The 17,494-nt window shown below is 47.8% G+C and overlaps 1 protein-coding gene across 2 annotated transcripts; it reads right to left on the bottom strand.

The window, feature by feature from the left end:
- Nucleotides 1-7,966: 7,966 nt before the first annotated feature.
- Nucleotides 7,967-17,069, bottom strand: ZNF304 (zinc finger protein 304). Of its 2 annotated transcripts, XM_047710672.1 has the most exons (4): nt 16,666-17,069; nt 14,537-14,663; nt 11,244-12,739; nt 7,967-11,159 (listed from the first exon to the last, which is right to left on the bottom strand). In XM_047710672.1, the coding sequence occupies exons 1-4, from the start codon at nt 16,678-16,680 to the stop codon at nt 10,917-10,919; spliced, it is 1,881 nt and encodes a 626-aa protein (XP_047566628.1). In that variant the 5' UTR covers nt 16,681-17,069; the 3' UTR covers nt 7,967-10,916. The 2 variants fall into 2 exon arrangements, with proteins under 2 accessions (XP_047566628.1, XP_047566627.1); XM_047710671.1 differs by having other exon boundaries at nt 7,967-12,739.
- Between the last annotated feature and the right edge of the window lie 425 nt (nt 17,070-17,494).

The following is a 17,494-nucleotide window of genomic DNA, read 5'->3' as shown; positions in this document are numbered from 1 at the left end:
CCCGGTCACCCTCACCCCCAGCCCCGACTCAGGAGCACCTGCCGGACCCTCCCCCGCCACGCCCCACCGCACCGACGGAGCCGGGACCGCACGCCGGGGCGCCCTCTGCTCCCGCCCCGCCGGCCCGGCTGCGGGGAGCTGCGCGGGCGCCCCTCCATCCGGCTGCAGCACTCGGGGCGGGGAGCGGGAGGCTGCGGGCCCGGGGGTCGCAGCACCCACCTGAGCCGGCTTCATCGGCGCGGCCTCCGCCAACGAACGGCGGGAAGAGCGGGACGGGGAGCGGCGGGCGTCCGGGCAGAGACGGGAGAGCCTCGCAGCGGCCTCCGCGGCGGGGACGACGCCTCTCCCCGCGCTTTCCACGTACTTCAGTCACGACTCTGGTCGCATTAAACCAGAAAAGGTCCCGAGAACAACAGCAGAACCGGACACTACAGAAGCGTCGTCTGAAGTCCCGCCCCCGCCCGAAGCGCACGCACGGACACCTGGAGAGGGGGTCCGTCTCCGCCGCTGCGGCCGCACGGCCTTCTGGGTAATGTAGTTTCGGCGCCGCTACTGCGCAGACGCAAACCGTAGGTCGTTCCTGACAGAGGATAAAGGCTCGGCGAAGTACCCAGAGCTCTGAGAAATGGAGTTCCGGGTTCTACAGGGGGCGGGGCTTTGCTGGTTCTTTTCTTTTCTTTTTTTTTTTTTTTTTTTAATTTATTTATTTGATGCAGAGAGAGATCACAAGTAGGCAGAGAGGCAGGCAGAGAGAGAGAGAGAAGCAGGCGCCCCGCCAAGCAGGGAGCCCGACGCGGGGCTCGATCCCAGGACCCGGAGACCATGACCCGAGCCGAAGGTAGAGGCTTCAACCTACTGAGCCACCCAGGCGCCCCGGCTTTGCTGGTTCTTAAAGGGGCGATAGGCAGCTTTCACAGGAAGGTCCGGAGACCTGTTGTTCCAGGTTCCGGGAATCGCAGCGTATTTCCAAAGGCCTGCACAGAAAGGGACACAGCACACCGTGATGTTACTCGCCGCCCCAAGTAGCTCTCGGCTACCTTGTTGCTTGCCAAAGACCAGAACACTGACCCTTTAGAATCCTTTTTACAGGCTCCAATAGTTTCAATAAGAAAAACTTCCAAAGGGCCGCCTGGGTGGCTCAGTGGGTTACGTCTCTGCCTTCGGCTCAGGTCATGATCCCAGGGTCCTGGGATAGAGCCCCACATCGGGCTCTCTGCTCAGCGGGGAGCCTGCTTCCTCCTCTCTCTCCCTCTGCCTCTCTGCCTACTTGTGATCTCTGTGTGTCAAATAAATAAATAAACTAAAAAAAAAAAAAAAAAAAAAAAAAAGGAAAGAAAAGAAAAACTTCCAGGGGTGCCTGGGTGGCTCAGTCCTTTAAGTGTGGGTCTCGATTTCAACTCAGGCCTTGATCTCAGGGTCATGAGATCCAGCCTTGCCTGGAGATCCATGCTCAGCATACAGAATCTGTTTGAGATTCTCTCCCTTTGCCCCTGACTAACCAACCAGCTAACTAACTAACTAGATCGGGAGGGAGGGAAGAGGGGGAGGGGAGGGGAGGTGGAAGGGAGGAAGGGCCTCCAGACAGGGCTGTGGTGGGGAAATTGAAAGAGGGGTTTGAGGAGGCCCTGAAGCAGTTAGAAAGGGTGAGGATGCGCCTCTGATTCCCACTGAAAACATTCCTCCTGACTGTGTGGTCAGGTTGGTGTTCCAACCTAGAGAACAATACTTCAATTCACATAATATTTATTACTGTATATCTGAGATATGTCCCATGTCTTTAAGACTCTGAAACCTATCTGAAAAAAAGACTTCTTACCTGCCATCTTCTACCTGAACAGTGTATGCCTTCCTGACAACTTGGCCATGTATGCAACAGGAGGACATCCTATCCCTGAGATAAAAGAGTTGAGTATCCATAGGCTCGTCTCTTTGATGGTTAGTGATTATCATTTCATCTGTAACTGCAGCAACGGTAAATGCACAGAGAGTGGAGATTATCTCTGGAAAAACACTTGTGAAATTGGTATTATTGAATGCTATTAAAAATGTTTTTCAAGGAAAATGGCAAAAATCGTTCTAGAGAAATATATCTGTGACAAGTAGGGGGAGAGTTAAGATCAGTGAAGTCTGAGCAAGAGTCACGGAGTCTAGCGAGTTAGAGAACGAAGCAGAGACTGCAACCTTGGCTTCATTCTCGGTTTGGTCCCAAAATGTGACTATTTTTAATACCTGAAAACATTGTGCAGTAACAGCCTGTGTAGGGAGAGGAACACACAATACTTACAGAGTTGCCAGAAAGATAAGAAGGAAAAAGGAAGTTGTTCTGTTGTGTCTTTACTGATCTGTGAATGGTCAATAAGCACTTACAGAAATTAGAATAATAAATAGTCCCTTTAGAGGAACTCTAGCACATAGCAGCATATTTTGAAAGGGCTCCAGAATAAAAACAGGACAGGACCCACTCTAAATTGTGTCCCTGGAGGTCAAACAGATAATGGCCCACTTCCCAACCAACCACTTACTGACAAAGATACCTGTAGATACTGTAAATAGAAGCAACACTGGGAAAAGGATTGTGCCATCTTATGAAACAAAACCAAGACAAAGAAAACACCTCAAGCCAGATCAATGAGGGTGCTCTGAGGAAGGAAAAAGTACCTAATAACCAAGATGAATTAACCGACAGTCGTCCTCATCAATTCCTGATAGAATGGGTTACTCTTTCTACATTAAAAACTGACACCATAGGGTGCCTGGGTGGCTCAGTGGGTTAAAGCCTCCGCCTTCAGCTCAGGTCATGATCCCAGGGTCCTGGGATAGAGCCCCACATCGGACTCTCTGCTCGGCAGGGAGCCTGCTTCCACCTCTCTCTCTCTGCCTGCCTCTCTGCCTACTTGTGATCTCTGCCTCTCAAATAAATAAATAAAATCTTAAAAAAAAAAACACAAAACTGACACCATTGCTCAGTCTCTTTCTCAGAATGTAATATATTTAAAATAACAAATACATTTTCTCTATTTCAAGCCTTAATTATAACACCTGGGCTCCTGACTGAACGATCAGAAGCATTCCTCCTGCTCTGTGATACCAGCCCTGAAAATTTAATAGGGTTTTATTAAATCACATACTACCAAAGATCCTATGAGTAAATAGAGAAACCACAAGAGAAAATTTTTAGATGTAAGTATTTTGAGCTTGATAAAAGTAAAAATGTTAATATAAAAGTCAATGTGGCACAGCAAAACTAAATGATTAGAGGTAAATGTACAGCTTTAAACAGCTTATTAAAATGAAGAAAGATGTCAATAACTTAAACATCTATGTTAAAAAAAAAAAGAAAATGAGAAAACTAATGAAAACAATGAAAAACTAATCCCAAACCAAGGATAAGAAAGAAAAATGATAAAGATTAGGAAAAAAAAGCTTACTGAAATTAGAAAACAGAAACACACATGCACACACAAAACTTGATAACTAAACCACAGAAAAACACTACAAGAAAGACATTACAATGATCACGCATGCAAAAGACTTCAACAAAATATTAGCAAACTGAGTTCAACAATACATTAATATTAATGTAATGTATAATTAATGTATAATGTATAATGTAATGTATAATTAATCATGATCAAGTGGGATTTATTCTAGGGATGCAAGGAAGGTTCGACATCAGCCAATCAATCAACGTGATACGCCACATTAACAAAATAAGGTATAAAACTATATGATCATCTCAGTAGGTGCAGAAAAAGCACGTGACAAAATTCAATATCGATTTATGACGAAAACTCTAAAAAAATATGAATGTAGAAGAAATGTACTTCAATAGAATAAAGGCCATATACGACAAACCCACAGCTAACATCATACTTAACAGTGAAAAGTTGAAAGCTTTTGCTCTAAGATCAGGCACAAGGCAAGGATGCCAGTCTTGCCACTTTAATTAGATCAGTACTGGAAGTCCTAGCCACAGCAAACGAACAAGAGGAAAGAAGAGGCATGCAAATTGGAAAGAAATAAAAGTATCACTAGTCACAGACGACGGACTGCACATATAAAACCTGAAAACCTTCACCCAAAAACTACTGGAACTAATAAATGAATACAGTAAATTTGCAGGATACATAATCAATATATAGAAATCTGTTGCATTTGTATACACTAATAACAAACTATCCGAAAAAAATTAAGAAAATAATCCTGGGGCGCCTGGGTGGCTCAGTGGTTAAAGCCTCTGCCTTTGGCTCAGGTCATGATCCCAGGGTCCTGGGATCGAGCCTCACATTGGGCTCTCTGCTCAGCAGGGAGCCTGCCTCCTCCTCCTCTCTCTCTCTGCCTGCCTCTCTGCCTACTTGTGATCTGTCTGTCAAATAAATAAAAATCTTTAAAAAGAAAAGAAAAGAAAAGAAAAGAATCCCATTTACAACTGCATCAAAAAGAATAAAATATCAAGTAATAAATTTAACCGAGGTGAAAAGCCTGTCCTCTAAAAACTACCAAGACAATGATGAAAGAAATTAAAGACAACACAAATAAATGATGGACAGATAATCCACACTCATGGATTAGAAAAATTAACACTTAAAATGTCCATACTACTGAAGGCAATCTACAAATTCAACACAATCCCTACCAAAATACCAATGGTATTTGTCACAGAATAATCCTAAAATTTGCATGAAACCACAAAGGACCCCAAACAGTCAAAGGAATCCTGAGGAAGAAGAACAAAGCTGGGATACCAGGCTCCCAGATTTCAAACTATACTACGCATCTATAGCAATCAAAAGTCTGGTACTGACACAACACAGACACAGAACAATGAAACAGAACAGAAATCCCATAAATAAACCCACACTTACATGGTCAATTAAGCTATGACAAAAAGACAAGAATATAGAATGAAGAATAGACACCATATTTAATAAACAGTGTTGGGAACACTGGACAGCTACATGAAAAACAATGAAATTGGGTCATTTTATTATACCATATACAAAACTGAACTCAAAATGGGCTAAAGACTTAAATATAAGACCTGGAAGTATAAAATTCCCAGAAGAAAACACAGGCAGTATGTTTTTGGGTATATGTTTTTGGATGTCTCCTCAGGTAAGGACAACAAAAGTGAAAATACACAAATGGGACACCAACGGAAAAGCGTCTGCACAGCAAGCAAACGATCGACAACGAAAAGGCGACCCATGGAATGGGAGAAGATACTCACAAATTACACATCCGATAAGGAGCTAACATCAAAAATATACGAAGAACTCAGAAATTCAATATAAAAATCTACTCAAAAATAGGCAGAGGACCTGAACATCTTTTCCAAAGATGACACACAGATGAACAGCAGGCACACAGATGAACAGCAGGCACATAAAAAGTTGTTCAACACCAGCATCAGGGAAATGCAAATCCAAACCATAATGAGGCATCACCTCACACTTGTCAGAACAGCCCTTATCAAAAAGATGAGAAGAGGTATCGGCGAGGATGTAGAGAAAAGGGAACAGTTGTGCACTGTGGGTGGGAATGTAAATCGGTGCAGCCACTATGAAAAACATATGAAACTATATGATATGATCTGGAAATTCCACTTCTAGGCATTTATCTGAAGAAAGTGAAGCAACGAGGAGACATTAAAAAACATATATCCAAAAAGCCATATGTACGTCTATGTCATCACAACATTACAACAGCCATGACATGGAGGCAACCGGGATGTCCAATGATAAGCAGATGGATAAAGGTGTGGTATGTGTGTGGAGTTACATATCTATCTAGTTCTCTCTCTATATAAATATCTATCTACCTAGCTATATATACGGTGGTTTATGACTCAGCTATAAAAAAGAATGAAATACTGCCATTTGAGACGTGGATGGACCCAGACAGTATGATGCTAAGTGAAATAAATCACACAAAGACAAATACCCTACGACTTCACTTACATGTGGAATATAAAATGCAAAAAAAAAAAAAAAAAAAAAAAAAGAACAAATGAAACAGAAACAGCCTCACAGATACAGAGAAGGATGGATAGTTGCTAAAGGGAAGGGGGATCGGGGTAGATGAAAAAGCCAAAGAGGACCAAGAGGGACAATCTTCCCATTGTGAAATAAGGCACAGGGATGTCATGGGCAGCGCAGCTCAGTAATACTGTAACAACACTGTTTCTGGGATGCTAACCACTGTGGTGACCATTCTGTCATGTACACGAATGCTGAAGCAATATGTTGTACACCTGAGACTTATATATTGTATGCCAGTCATGCTGCAACTAAAAAAACCATGAACTTAAAAATTAGTTCTTTCAAAAGATCAACAAAATTGGGGCGCCTGGATGGCTCAGTGGGTTAAGCCGCTGCCTTCGGCTCAGGTCATGATCTCAGGGTCCTGGGATCGAGCCCCGCATCGGGCTCTCTGCTCAGCGGAGAGCCTGCTTCCCTCTCTCTCTCTCTCTCTGCCTGCAAAAGATTACTCTCTTTCCCTCTCCATCTGCACAACTCCCCACGCCCCCACACCAGCTCATGCTCTCTCTCTCCAATAAATAAATAAACCTTAAGAAAAAAAAAAAATCAACAAAATTGACAAAATGTGAGGCAGGCAAAGAAAACAAGTTAACAAAAGCAGAAATGAAGATACTACTCACCCTAAAAAAATAAAAGTATCAAAAAGGAATATTAAAAAGTCTTTGTCGGGGTGCCTGGGTGGCTCAGTGGGTTAAGCCTCTGCCTTTGGCTCAGGTCATGGTCTCAGGGTCCTGGGATCAAGCCCCGCATCGGGCTCTCTGCTCAGCGGAGAACCTGCTTCCCTTCCTCTCTCTCTATGCCTGCTTCTCTGCCTACTTGTGATCTCTGTCTGTCAAATAAACAAATAAAATCTTTTAAAAAAAAAAATAAATAAATAAAAAATAAAAAGTCTTTGTCTTCCCAAATTGGACAATTTGGTTGAAATGGAAAAATTCCTTAAAGGACACCAATTATCCAAAACTGACACAAGTACAAAATCTACTTAGTTCTATATTAAGCAAATTTTTACTAAAAATTTATTGAAAGCCTTCCCACAAGAACATTCTAAGGTCAAGTGCCTTCACTAAGGAATTCTAGCAAATATTTAAGGAAATCCATCACTAATCTTTCAAAAACTCTTCCATCCTTCCAGAAAATAAAGGAGGAAATACTCCCAACTTTTTCTATGAGATCAGGATTCCTCTGATAGCAAAGTCACACAAAGACAGCACAAGAAATCTACAAAACCAGGGACGCCTGGGGGGCTCAGTGGGTTAAGCCCCTGCCTTCCGCTCAGGTCATGGTCTCAGGGTCCTAGGATCGAGCCCTGCATTGGGCTCTCTGGTCAGCGGGGAGCCTGCCTCTCTCCCTACTTGTGATCTCTCTCTCTGTGTCATATAAATAAATAAAATCTTAAAAAAAAAAAAAAGAAATCTACAAAACTGTTCTCTCTCATCAATACAGATGCAAAATACACTAACAAAGTTATCAGGAAACTGACTTGGCAACACACACAAAGGAGCATAAACCATGACCAAGTGGGATTTGTCCCAGGAAATGCAAGATTAGTTTTACATCTGAAGATCATCTAATGGGTTATACCATATAATTACCCCCCAACCAAAGCCCACCCCACACCCACAGGATTATCTCAATTATGGAAAATCTGGAACAGAGTCTAAGAACAGATCAGCAGAAACAGGCAACTGGCTGTTGACAAAGGAGCAAAGGCAATTCAGTAGAGACAGTCTTTTCATCAAATGGTGCTTGAACTAGTGAACATCCTCATTTAAAAAAAAAAAAAAAACAAAACTGATCTAGAAGCACCTGGATGGCTCAGGAGGTTAAGGAGTAAGCATCTGCCTTTGTCGTGGGTCACAATCTCAGGGTCCTGGGATTGAGCCCTGCATCGGGTGCCCTGCTCATTGGAGAGTCTGCTTCTCCCTTTTCCTCTGCTCCTCTCCTGGCTTGTGTATTCCCTCTCAGATAAACAAAATCTTTTTAAAAATATGATCTAGATATAGAATTTATACTTGCACAAATATTTTCTCAAAATGGGTAAGAGACCTAAATGCAAAACACAAAACTACAGAAGACCTAGACGATAACATTGAGCAAAATGCAGGTGACCTTGGATTTGGCAATGCTTTATAGACAACACCAAATACAATCCTTAAGAAAAACTGGGTGATTTGAACTTGACTAAAATTAAAATTCTGCTCTGCAAAAGACAGTTTGATATGAAATATGAATACGAAAATGATACTACTTGTCGTTAGGGAATTTCAAATTAAAGCAACAATGACCTACCATTACACACCTATCACAATGGCCAAATTCCAAAACACTGACACCAACCAAATGCTGATGCGGATGGGGAGCAACAGAGATAATCATTCACTGCTGGTGGGAGTGTGAAATGGTACCGCCACTGTGCAAGACAGTTTCTTACAGGGGCGCCAGGGTGGCTCAGTTGGTTAAGCATCTGCCTTCGGCTCAGGTCAGGAAGCCAGGGTCCTGGAGTCAAGCCCACATCAGGCTTCCTGCTCAGTGGGGGGTCTGCTTCTCCCTTTGCCCTTCCCCCCACTGTGCTCTCTCTCTCAAATAAATAAAATCTTTAAAAGAAAAAGTTTCTTACAAATCTAAACATACTCTTATTACATAATCCAGTAAATCACACTCCTTGGCTAGAACCCAAGAGATGAAAACTTAAATCCACACAAAACCTACACACAATGTATACTATAGGTTTACTCCTAAGTGCCAAATTTGGAAGCAGCCAGGACGTCCCTCAGTGGGTGAAAAGATAGACAAACTGGCACATTCATATAGCGACATGTTATTAAGTGGTAACTTGCACAGAGATCTTCAGAGCAGCTTTCTTTGGAACAGTCCCACACTGGGAACAACCCAAGCATCCACTGACAGCTGAACGGACGAGAAACAGGGGCGGCCTCTGCATACGACGGAGAAACCCTCCACAGCACAACTGAACGACCTATGGAGACAGGCGATGAGACGCAGTAATCTCAAAACCGTTATGGACCGTGAGAAGGGCTACAGCCCCCACTCCCCCCAATGTATATACCGAATGATTCTGTCCACACAAAATTCTAGAAAATGCTTGTTGTTCATGAGTTGTGGGAAAGGGTATTAGAAAGACTGAGATAAAAGGATTATAAAGGGACACAAGGAAGCTTCTGGTTGTGTCGAATACGTTCATTATGTTCACTGTGGTTATGGTTTCACAGGCATATACACATGCTGAAACAGGACACATTTCACACTTTCATGTGTGCAGTTCATTTCATGTCAATAACACTGCAGTAAAGTTTTTGAGAACTAAGCGTTGCCCATCCAGTCCCTATTTACCATCCCTCTTAGAAAGTCCCATCTGCCCACTGTCTTGGTTCTCCCATATCCCCCTCCCAATTTAGGAGGATGAGCCCCACCTGAATGTCAGCAAAAACCAGAGAGCAATGCAATCCACGTCCTCTCCAGTCACTAGGAATGCCAGCTGGGTCAGAGAAGCCCTACCCTTGGATCTCTCTTTCGTCCATGCTGAGGTTCCTGCCTGTGTAGTGATGGCCACAACACCAACAGCCCAGGCAGATACAGGAATCCACAAACCTTTAAACACTGAGTGGCCTTGGCCACAGGAGATACAGATGTCTGAGGGTCCAGAGAATTTCTACATTCTCATCCCACAAAAATCACAGGGACATCTGCAGACGCCTCTGCTAGAAGAGACACATAGCCTCGCACTGGCCACATTCAGCCCCACTCCACTATCTCAGTGTTTCTGTACCAATTATGAGCCCCGCCTTGCCCTGTGGGCCTTCCAGTCAGTGACACTTCCCTAGGGGATTCTGGACATCAGGGACTGGCTCCTATGCAGATCTAGGAGACAGAAATCCCTCAGAAGTGCTGGGGAATATGGGACATTCCCTAGGAACGAGAGACCCAATTCACGTTTCCAGAAGCACTGGAGATCTTCACAGCAACTATGCCCTCCTCAGAAATGAACTCTGGACTCGCAGGAAATCTTGCCTTCCAGACCGTACGCTGAGGCACACAAAGTGCTTTGCTTTTTTCTACCAAGCCTTGGGCATAATACAAATTAGGCTAACTAGACTGAGATCTGTTCTCTGCCATCCTGCTAACCCTTCTGAGGCACATGAAGTTGGTGCAGACAAGAGGCGCTCTTCCCTTCACGGTGGAAGAACCCAACTTTTTCTTAATCCACTACACACAGCGATCAGACCCCACCACACACACAATGGTAAAGACTGCCACAGCAGGCCTGTGTCACTGCACAGATCAGACCAGCATGGGGCAAGCAGTTCTAAAGTTGGGTGACTCAGAAGAAGACAAATGAGTTCGTAGTGGTTACATTTACAGTCAACCTTGTTCATGAAGAGAAATCTTGTCTGGAAATCCCAGCAGACTCCAGTTCAGATCCTTCTGGCCAGAGCAGGATCATGTCCACTCAGAATCCAGTTATGGGGGAGGAAGTGAGGGCCTCACTGGTCTCAGAACACTCATGATTCCCTCCAGAGAACAGGAGTGACTGACAACACACTGTGGGACCTTGGACAGCTGGGAGCAATTAGATGGCTTCCGCCACAGGCACTGGTGGTGACAGAACTGTGTCAAGAGCCCTGGATGGTTTGGAAAGTGCAAAGCACCTCATGAAAGCTTCCCATCTATGCGGTACTGACTGGGACTGTCCCCATGATACCTGTACAAATGGACGAGGCTCACCGGCCGGCTGCTGGTTCCCTCACAAAGGGTACTTGCCGATATTTTCTCTGGTGTGAATCCTATCAAGTCAAACAAGGAGATGGAACATATTCTACATTCATAAGGCCTTTCTCTATTGTGAGCTTTCTGGAACTAAACAAGTTTAAGAGATGTAGCTAAAGGACCACCAAAACTGCTGCACTCATGAGACTTTTCTCCAGTGTGAACTTTCTGGTGCCGAACAAGATGGGAACTTCTACTGTAGGCTTTCCCACATTCGCTGCACACGTACGGCTTTTCCCCAGTGTGAACCCGCTGATGTAGAATGAGGCTAGAGTTTCGGCTAAAGAATTTCCCACATTCGCTGCATTCATAAGGTCTTGCTCCAGTGTGAACCTTCTTGTGCTGAACAAGGTGGGAGCTACTGATGTAGGCCTTCCCACATTCACTGCACACATAAGGCCTTGCGCCGGTGTGAACTCTCTGGTGTAGAATGAGGCTGGAATTGTGGCTAAAGCATTTTCCGCATTCACTGCACTCATAAGGCTTCGCTCCAGTGTGAATTCTCTGGTGTACAATAAGGTTGGAGCTATGGCTAAAAAATTTCCCACATTCACCACACTCGTAAGGCCTTTCTCCAGTATGGATTTTCTGGTGTTGCACAAGAGTGTCTTTACGGCTGAAGGCTTTCCCACACTCGCTGCACTCATAAGGCCTTGCGCCAGTGTGAATTATCTGGTGCTGAACAAGAGTGTCTTTGCAGCTGAAAGCTTTCCCACATTTGCTGCACACGTAAGACCTTGCTCCTGTGTGCACCCTCCGATGTTTAATGAGGCTCGAGTTATGGCTAAAGAACTTTCCACATTCAATGCACTCATAAGGCCTTGCCCCAGTGTGAATCCGCCAGTGCTCAATAAGGTGGGAGCTCTGGCTAAAGAATTTCCCACATTCGCTGCACTCATAAGGTCTCTCTCCCGTGTGAAATCTCTGGTGTTGCACGAGTGTGTCTTTGCGGCTGAAGGCTTTTCCACACTCACTACACTTATAAGGCCTTTCGCCAGTGTGAATCCTCTGGTGTTGAACAAGGTGGGAACTTCTGCTGTAGGCCTTTCCACACTCACTGCAGTCGTAAGACCTTTCTCCGGTGTGAACTCTCTGGTGCTGAACAAGTGTGTCTTTCCGGCTGAAGGCTTTCCCACACTCACTGCATGTGTAATGTCTTTTTCCAGCGTGAAATCTCTGGTGCATTTTTAAGTGAGACGAGTGAATGAAACCCTTCCCACACTCTTTACACACATGTGGTATTTCTCCACTGTGAACTTTCCTGTGATTAATAAGTGCTGATTTCTCCTTGGACAGATTCCCACACGGTGGGCATCTACAGGGTCTTACTTCAGTACGAATTAGCTGGCTGTCACGGAGAGTAAAGGTATTCAGGAAGCCCTTCGCACTGTCAGTGCAACTGAAAAGCACCAGTCCATCCTGGTCTCCCTGGTGTGGGCCAAGACTGGTGCTGTGTGGGAAAGTTGCCATGAACTCGGTCCTGTTGTGTGGAGTCATCCCACTGCCAGTGGTCTGGCAATGGAAGAGACCAGAGCTGTCCAACAAGCCCATCCCTTCCTTCTTGCAAGTAAGGGGTCTCCATAACATGTGGGCTGCACAGTTCTTCCCGTGTGAGGCCCCACCAGCATCTGCTCTGAAGAGATCCTCTTCACTGTATCGCTTGTGGTGCTGGTGAAAGTCTGCACTGAACGAGAATCCTCTCCCACATGGGCCACATGTGTACAGTCTCTGCAAGGGCTGTGATCCCTGGTGTTCAGCCAAGTGCAAGATGTCTTTTAAGAGTGGGTCACACACCTCACATGGGTGGGCTTTCTGGATAAATGCACCCAACTCAGGAGTCCCGAGCTGCGACACTCCCACAGAAATGCTCTGCTCAGAAAGAGTCTCCTCATTATCGGTTTCACGCCAACAACCTGAAAGCAAGAAGATGCTGGTGAGGTACACACTGACTTTGGTGGACAGCAGCAGCCCCCTCACTTATGTGTGTGTGAAACGCCAAAGAATGAGAGCACTGGCTTGCTGGTGGGACCAGGGAGCCAGGATCAGGGTGAGGAAAGGCCCACTGGAAGTCCCAGGCCTCTGAAGGTCACAGTAAGGAGAATAGGTGGGTAGAGACAACGGCGGTACGTGGTACAGCACACAGCACACAGAGGAGGGTAGTCCGGCTCACTCCTCCAGGGGTAGGGCCTTGGCCGCCAGTGCCAGCTGAGCTCTGCGCAGAAGGACATGTCCAGGCCCGGGAAAATATGACTGTGAATAAGCAGCTGGTTCTTAAGGACTATGTAAGGATCGCTGCACAACACCTTGCATATTGAAGCAGCTGGCACTGCAGAGCAGAGAAGAATGAATGAGACACAGAAGCCAGAGAAGGGAGATAGGAGTCAAGAGACGGAAGACAGAAGAGAATTACAAGTGGACAAAGCGCCAACAATGGGGAAGAAAAGACAGAAATGGGGTATCGTTATAGGCCTTGGCAAAAAAAAAAAAACACAAACCACTGGTGAACACAAAGTAGGCTGAACGTATGATCTGAACCCAGCAGTAACGCGCCACTCCTCCAGCTCCCATTCTGCTGGGCCAGGCCCCTCTGGGTCTCTCTCCATGCGGCTGGAGTGATGTCAGACACACAGGGCTTTCTGACCCTCTCCAACTGGGCCACTACATGGGATGTAAAGTTGTCAAGAAAACACAGGGCAGATGAATGGCCCAGGAAGACGACCCCCCCCCCACAGAGAAGAAAATTCAGTGTTAAAGAACAGAACCTCGAAGCAGAACAGCCTGAGACATTCATGAGCAATGACCATGACAGTTTCTGTAACTCCTGGAGTGTTCAGGCCCCAGGAATGTTGACTACGTGACGAGGGCCAGCAGCTGGGACACTGAGGCACCATGGATCCAGACAGTTACGTGGCCAGGGAGTGCACAAGCCACGCCGAACCTGCTGAACGGACCAAAAATGCCACGAGCCCCGAACCCACTCCTGCCAGACTTTGGGCAGAAAGTGCTGGATCTGCCCCGCAAGCGAGGGGACACTGCACACATCCCAGCCCTGGCACGCACAGCCCTCCCTACTCTGGGAACCAAAGAAGGGAGGGAGAAGAATCACTGAGCTGGCTCTAGGGAACAGGGAATAACCAAACCCGGGGACACTGGAGGGAACAAGGACCTGTGGAAGGCAGCCTATAAGATGGCCCTGAGAATGTCCACCTCCCGCTCTGCTGCCCTTGTGTAAGCCTCTTCCTCTGTCTGTAGACAGGACTGCCTGACCCATCTCTAAGGACAATGGGATGACACTTCGAAGTTCAGGTTAGAAAAAAGCCAGATTCCATTCTGGGCATTCACTCTGACTCACTAACTCAGAGGGAAGGCAGCCTCCCTATTAGGAGCTACACTACAGAAAAGCCAACATGACAAGGAACTGAGGCCACTGGCCGAGCCAGAGAGGAACTAATTCCCACAGTGCAACAAACCACAAGAAACTAAATCTTGCAAACAACCACATGACTGGATTTGTAAGTGGATTCTTTCTGACTGGCCTTCAGATGAGAACAGAGCCCCGGCTCACAGCTTGACTGAAACGGCATGAGTCTAGCAAAAAGTGCCCAGGTGAGTAGTGACCAGGTTCCCGATACTCAACGAATGTTTACTGTTTTAAGCCAGTAAATTTTGGGGTAATTTGCCATATACCAATAGACAAAGCAGGGACTTACCCAGCGAGGACACAAGTGCGAAGTTCTCCAGCATCACATCACGATACAGGAGTCTCTGGGCTTCCTCAAGGAGCTCCCACTCCTCCCGGGAAAAGTACACGAACACATCCTCGAAGGTCACACAGCCCTGTCACGAAGGGGGACAGTTGAGCCCACAGGCAGCAGGGGCCCCCAGTCGATCCACTCACACAACCACCCCTGGTGCCTCTCCTCTTGGCCTCCCACCTCAGACGAGAGAGCAGGCTTTGGTGCCACCAGTGCCTGCTCTCCCCTCCTGTCTCTCTGATCACTGAGAGCCGCCCAGAGCCAGGCAGGTGGGCAGACAGATACCGTGTAAGCTGTGGGTCTGCCGGGAAGGGCACCAACTCTCTGGCCGTCCTCCAGGCCATGCCTCCCAGACACAACCTTAAGGCCATCTGTTCACACTTCTCCCAACACGTACACCATTCTTTGAACCACCCCTTCTTCCCAGCTGGAACCGCCATCACGACCACCAGCCTTCTGGCCCACAACATATGCACCTACAGGGCACAACCCTGGGGAGAGTGCTCTTGTATCTTTGTGACAGGCACCACTGTCACCCAGGGCCTAAGCAAGAGACCCAGTCCTTGGTCCCAAGTTTCAACTTTCTTGTTATTAACTGCACTGCTGCCATGACCTAGAGATACTCCCTCCTAAATGTAACCCACAGCTCCACCCCCTTCCACCCTACTGGCCACCACCTTTGCAACTTCTGCAAACAGTACCTCTGCCAGTACGAAAAACCTGCATCCAGCCCAATGTGTCAACGAAGGAATCTCTGGGACTTCTCAAACTAAACATGAGAAAAACCTACCTCCCAACAGAACCCCAGACAATTACTCCTGCTCCCAGCTTCCCTATCTCAGGTGATGACATTTCCATCACTCAACTAGTAAGGAAAACAAAACAAAAAAAAAACAGACAACCCCCCCCAGGGTCACCCACAACTCATCCCTTTCTCTCATTCACCCTTCACACCAGAAAATCTGGTTACCCTGCTTACAAAACATATACAAAATCCACCAACGTGTCTCCCCTCCTCAGCCACCTCTCTGGGCCAGTGACCATCAACACTCACAGACTACTGCGGTAGGTGGCCCCTCACACCCACCGCTCTGTTCTCAGCCAGAGAGCAGCCAAAGGAGGTCCATTAAAACCTGAGTCAGGTCACCTCTCTCTACTGCTCCAAATCTCCCATGCCTTTCAGCACCCTCAGAATGAGGCCCAGCTCCTCAGCCTGCCATGCCTGCCTGCCTCCTGACCCCACTCCCAAGAGAGACAACTAAGATCTGCAGTTCCTTGAGGACACCCAACTCAATCTTACCTCCCAGCATTTGCACAAGGCTGTTCTGGGCTCAATACGCCCCTCCGTCCTCATCCAATCGGCTGCCAGAAGTAGGAACGTCTCTACATAATATTCAGCCTGGATTCAGATCGCTGGGCTAGAAATGACCCCCCCCATCCCCGGCTTCAGGTGCCCAAACGCCAATGCAGACAGAGGCAAAAGTAAAGAGTCCCGGAGTATCACTATGTCTCATCAGAACGCCTAATGGGCCCTACTTTAAAAGTAGATACCAAACTCCTACACCTCCCTAAGCTCCACTGCCCCCACTCTGGTCCACCCACCATTAACACTCACCCGGTCTTCCTGCCCAGACCAATGTCCCCCCACTTTCCACTCTGCAGCCAGACGGAGTCTGTTAACACCTGAGCCAGGCTACCTCCGTCTTTGTTCCGAATCTTCCATGGCTCCCACTACCATCAGAACATAAGCCGAGCTCCTCGGGCGGCCATTCCAGGACCGACGCCTGACCACCCGCTGTGTGCCCTCACCAGATGTCACAGGGACCTCCGGTTCCTGGGACACTCCGAATCCATCTCCACCCCAAATATTTGTGCCAGCTGGCTCCTGCACCGTGGAAACCCTTGAACAGCTCATCCCATCCACGCGGGCACCAGGGACCCCGCCACATACCTGCCGGGAGTGACCTCCCTTCGCCGCCTTCCCGCTCGACAGCAGGGAGCGCTGAGAGCAAAGCGAGGAAGGTCCTTGAACACGCCACCCCCTACATCCGAGTCGGTGAGGGCCTGAGGAACCCTCTGCTCACCTGAGCCCCGTCCATCAGCGCCAGGGCCGCCACCGGATCCCGCGAACAGAACCGGGTCGTGAGAAGAGGGCAAACGGAGCAGGCCCTGCGGGCTCAGCCAGAACCCCGGAGCTCCACTAGGCGGGGAGACCTCGGGCCGCCCTCCGAGCCCGTCGCCCCTGAGTGAAGGTGCGCACAGGCTTAGGGCGCCGCGGCCGGGGGCGTACGGGGACAGAGCGCGGACGCGAAGGCCTCGGAAAGGGCGCAGCCCCAGGGGACACCTCCGCGCAAGGCAGCCGGTCCCACGACGGCGCTCATGGAGGGCAACAAAGGCGCGTATTATCGTCTTTCCTTCCTCGGTTCCGAAGAGCCGCGTGGGAAGCGGACCCGCCCGGGTCCCGGAGCCTTTACCACCCGGGCAGATAGTGCCGGCACAAGCAAAAGACGTCACGATGGCGGCGCCGGAAGTCCCTCCTCAGCCGCGCCGGGAGGCGGGCAACGCCTCTTTTCCGGGCCGTCATCGGCGCTGCGTCGATGCGGCGAGCACAGACTTCTGGGTAATGCAGTTGGTACCCTGCACCCACCGAGGCAGTGAGCCTCTTCCGGGTTTTTCCTGGCAGCTGCAAAGACGCCCGGAGGAGAAAGACAAGGGAGAAATACTGTCCAGTAGTGCGCAAGCTCCTCTTAAAGGGGACGCACCCATATTTCTGTGGTCACCTGGGACGAAGCCACCTACTCAGAGATCTCCTGCACGCGGTCCAGTCTTTAACCCTGGGGGACCTGCTTCACCTCTCTGAGCTTTGGGGACTGAGGTTTAAATTGAATAATGAAAATGCCTCGCTTGTGGGGC

Source organism: Lutra lutra, chromosome 17 (genome assembly GCF_902655055.1).
Source record: "Lutra lutra chromosome 17, mLutLut1.2, whole genome shotgun sequence".
NCBI classification, from domain to species: Eukaryota; Metazoa; Chordata; class Mammalia; order Carnivora; family Mustelidae; genus Lutra; species Lutra lutra.
This window is presented reverse-complemented; position numbering and strand designations above follow the sequence as displayed.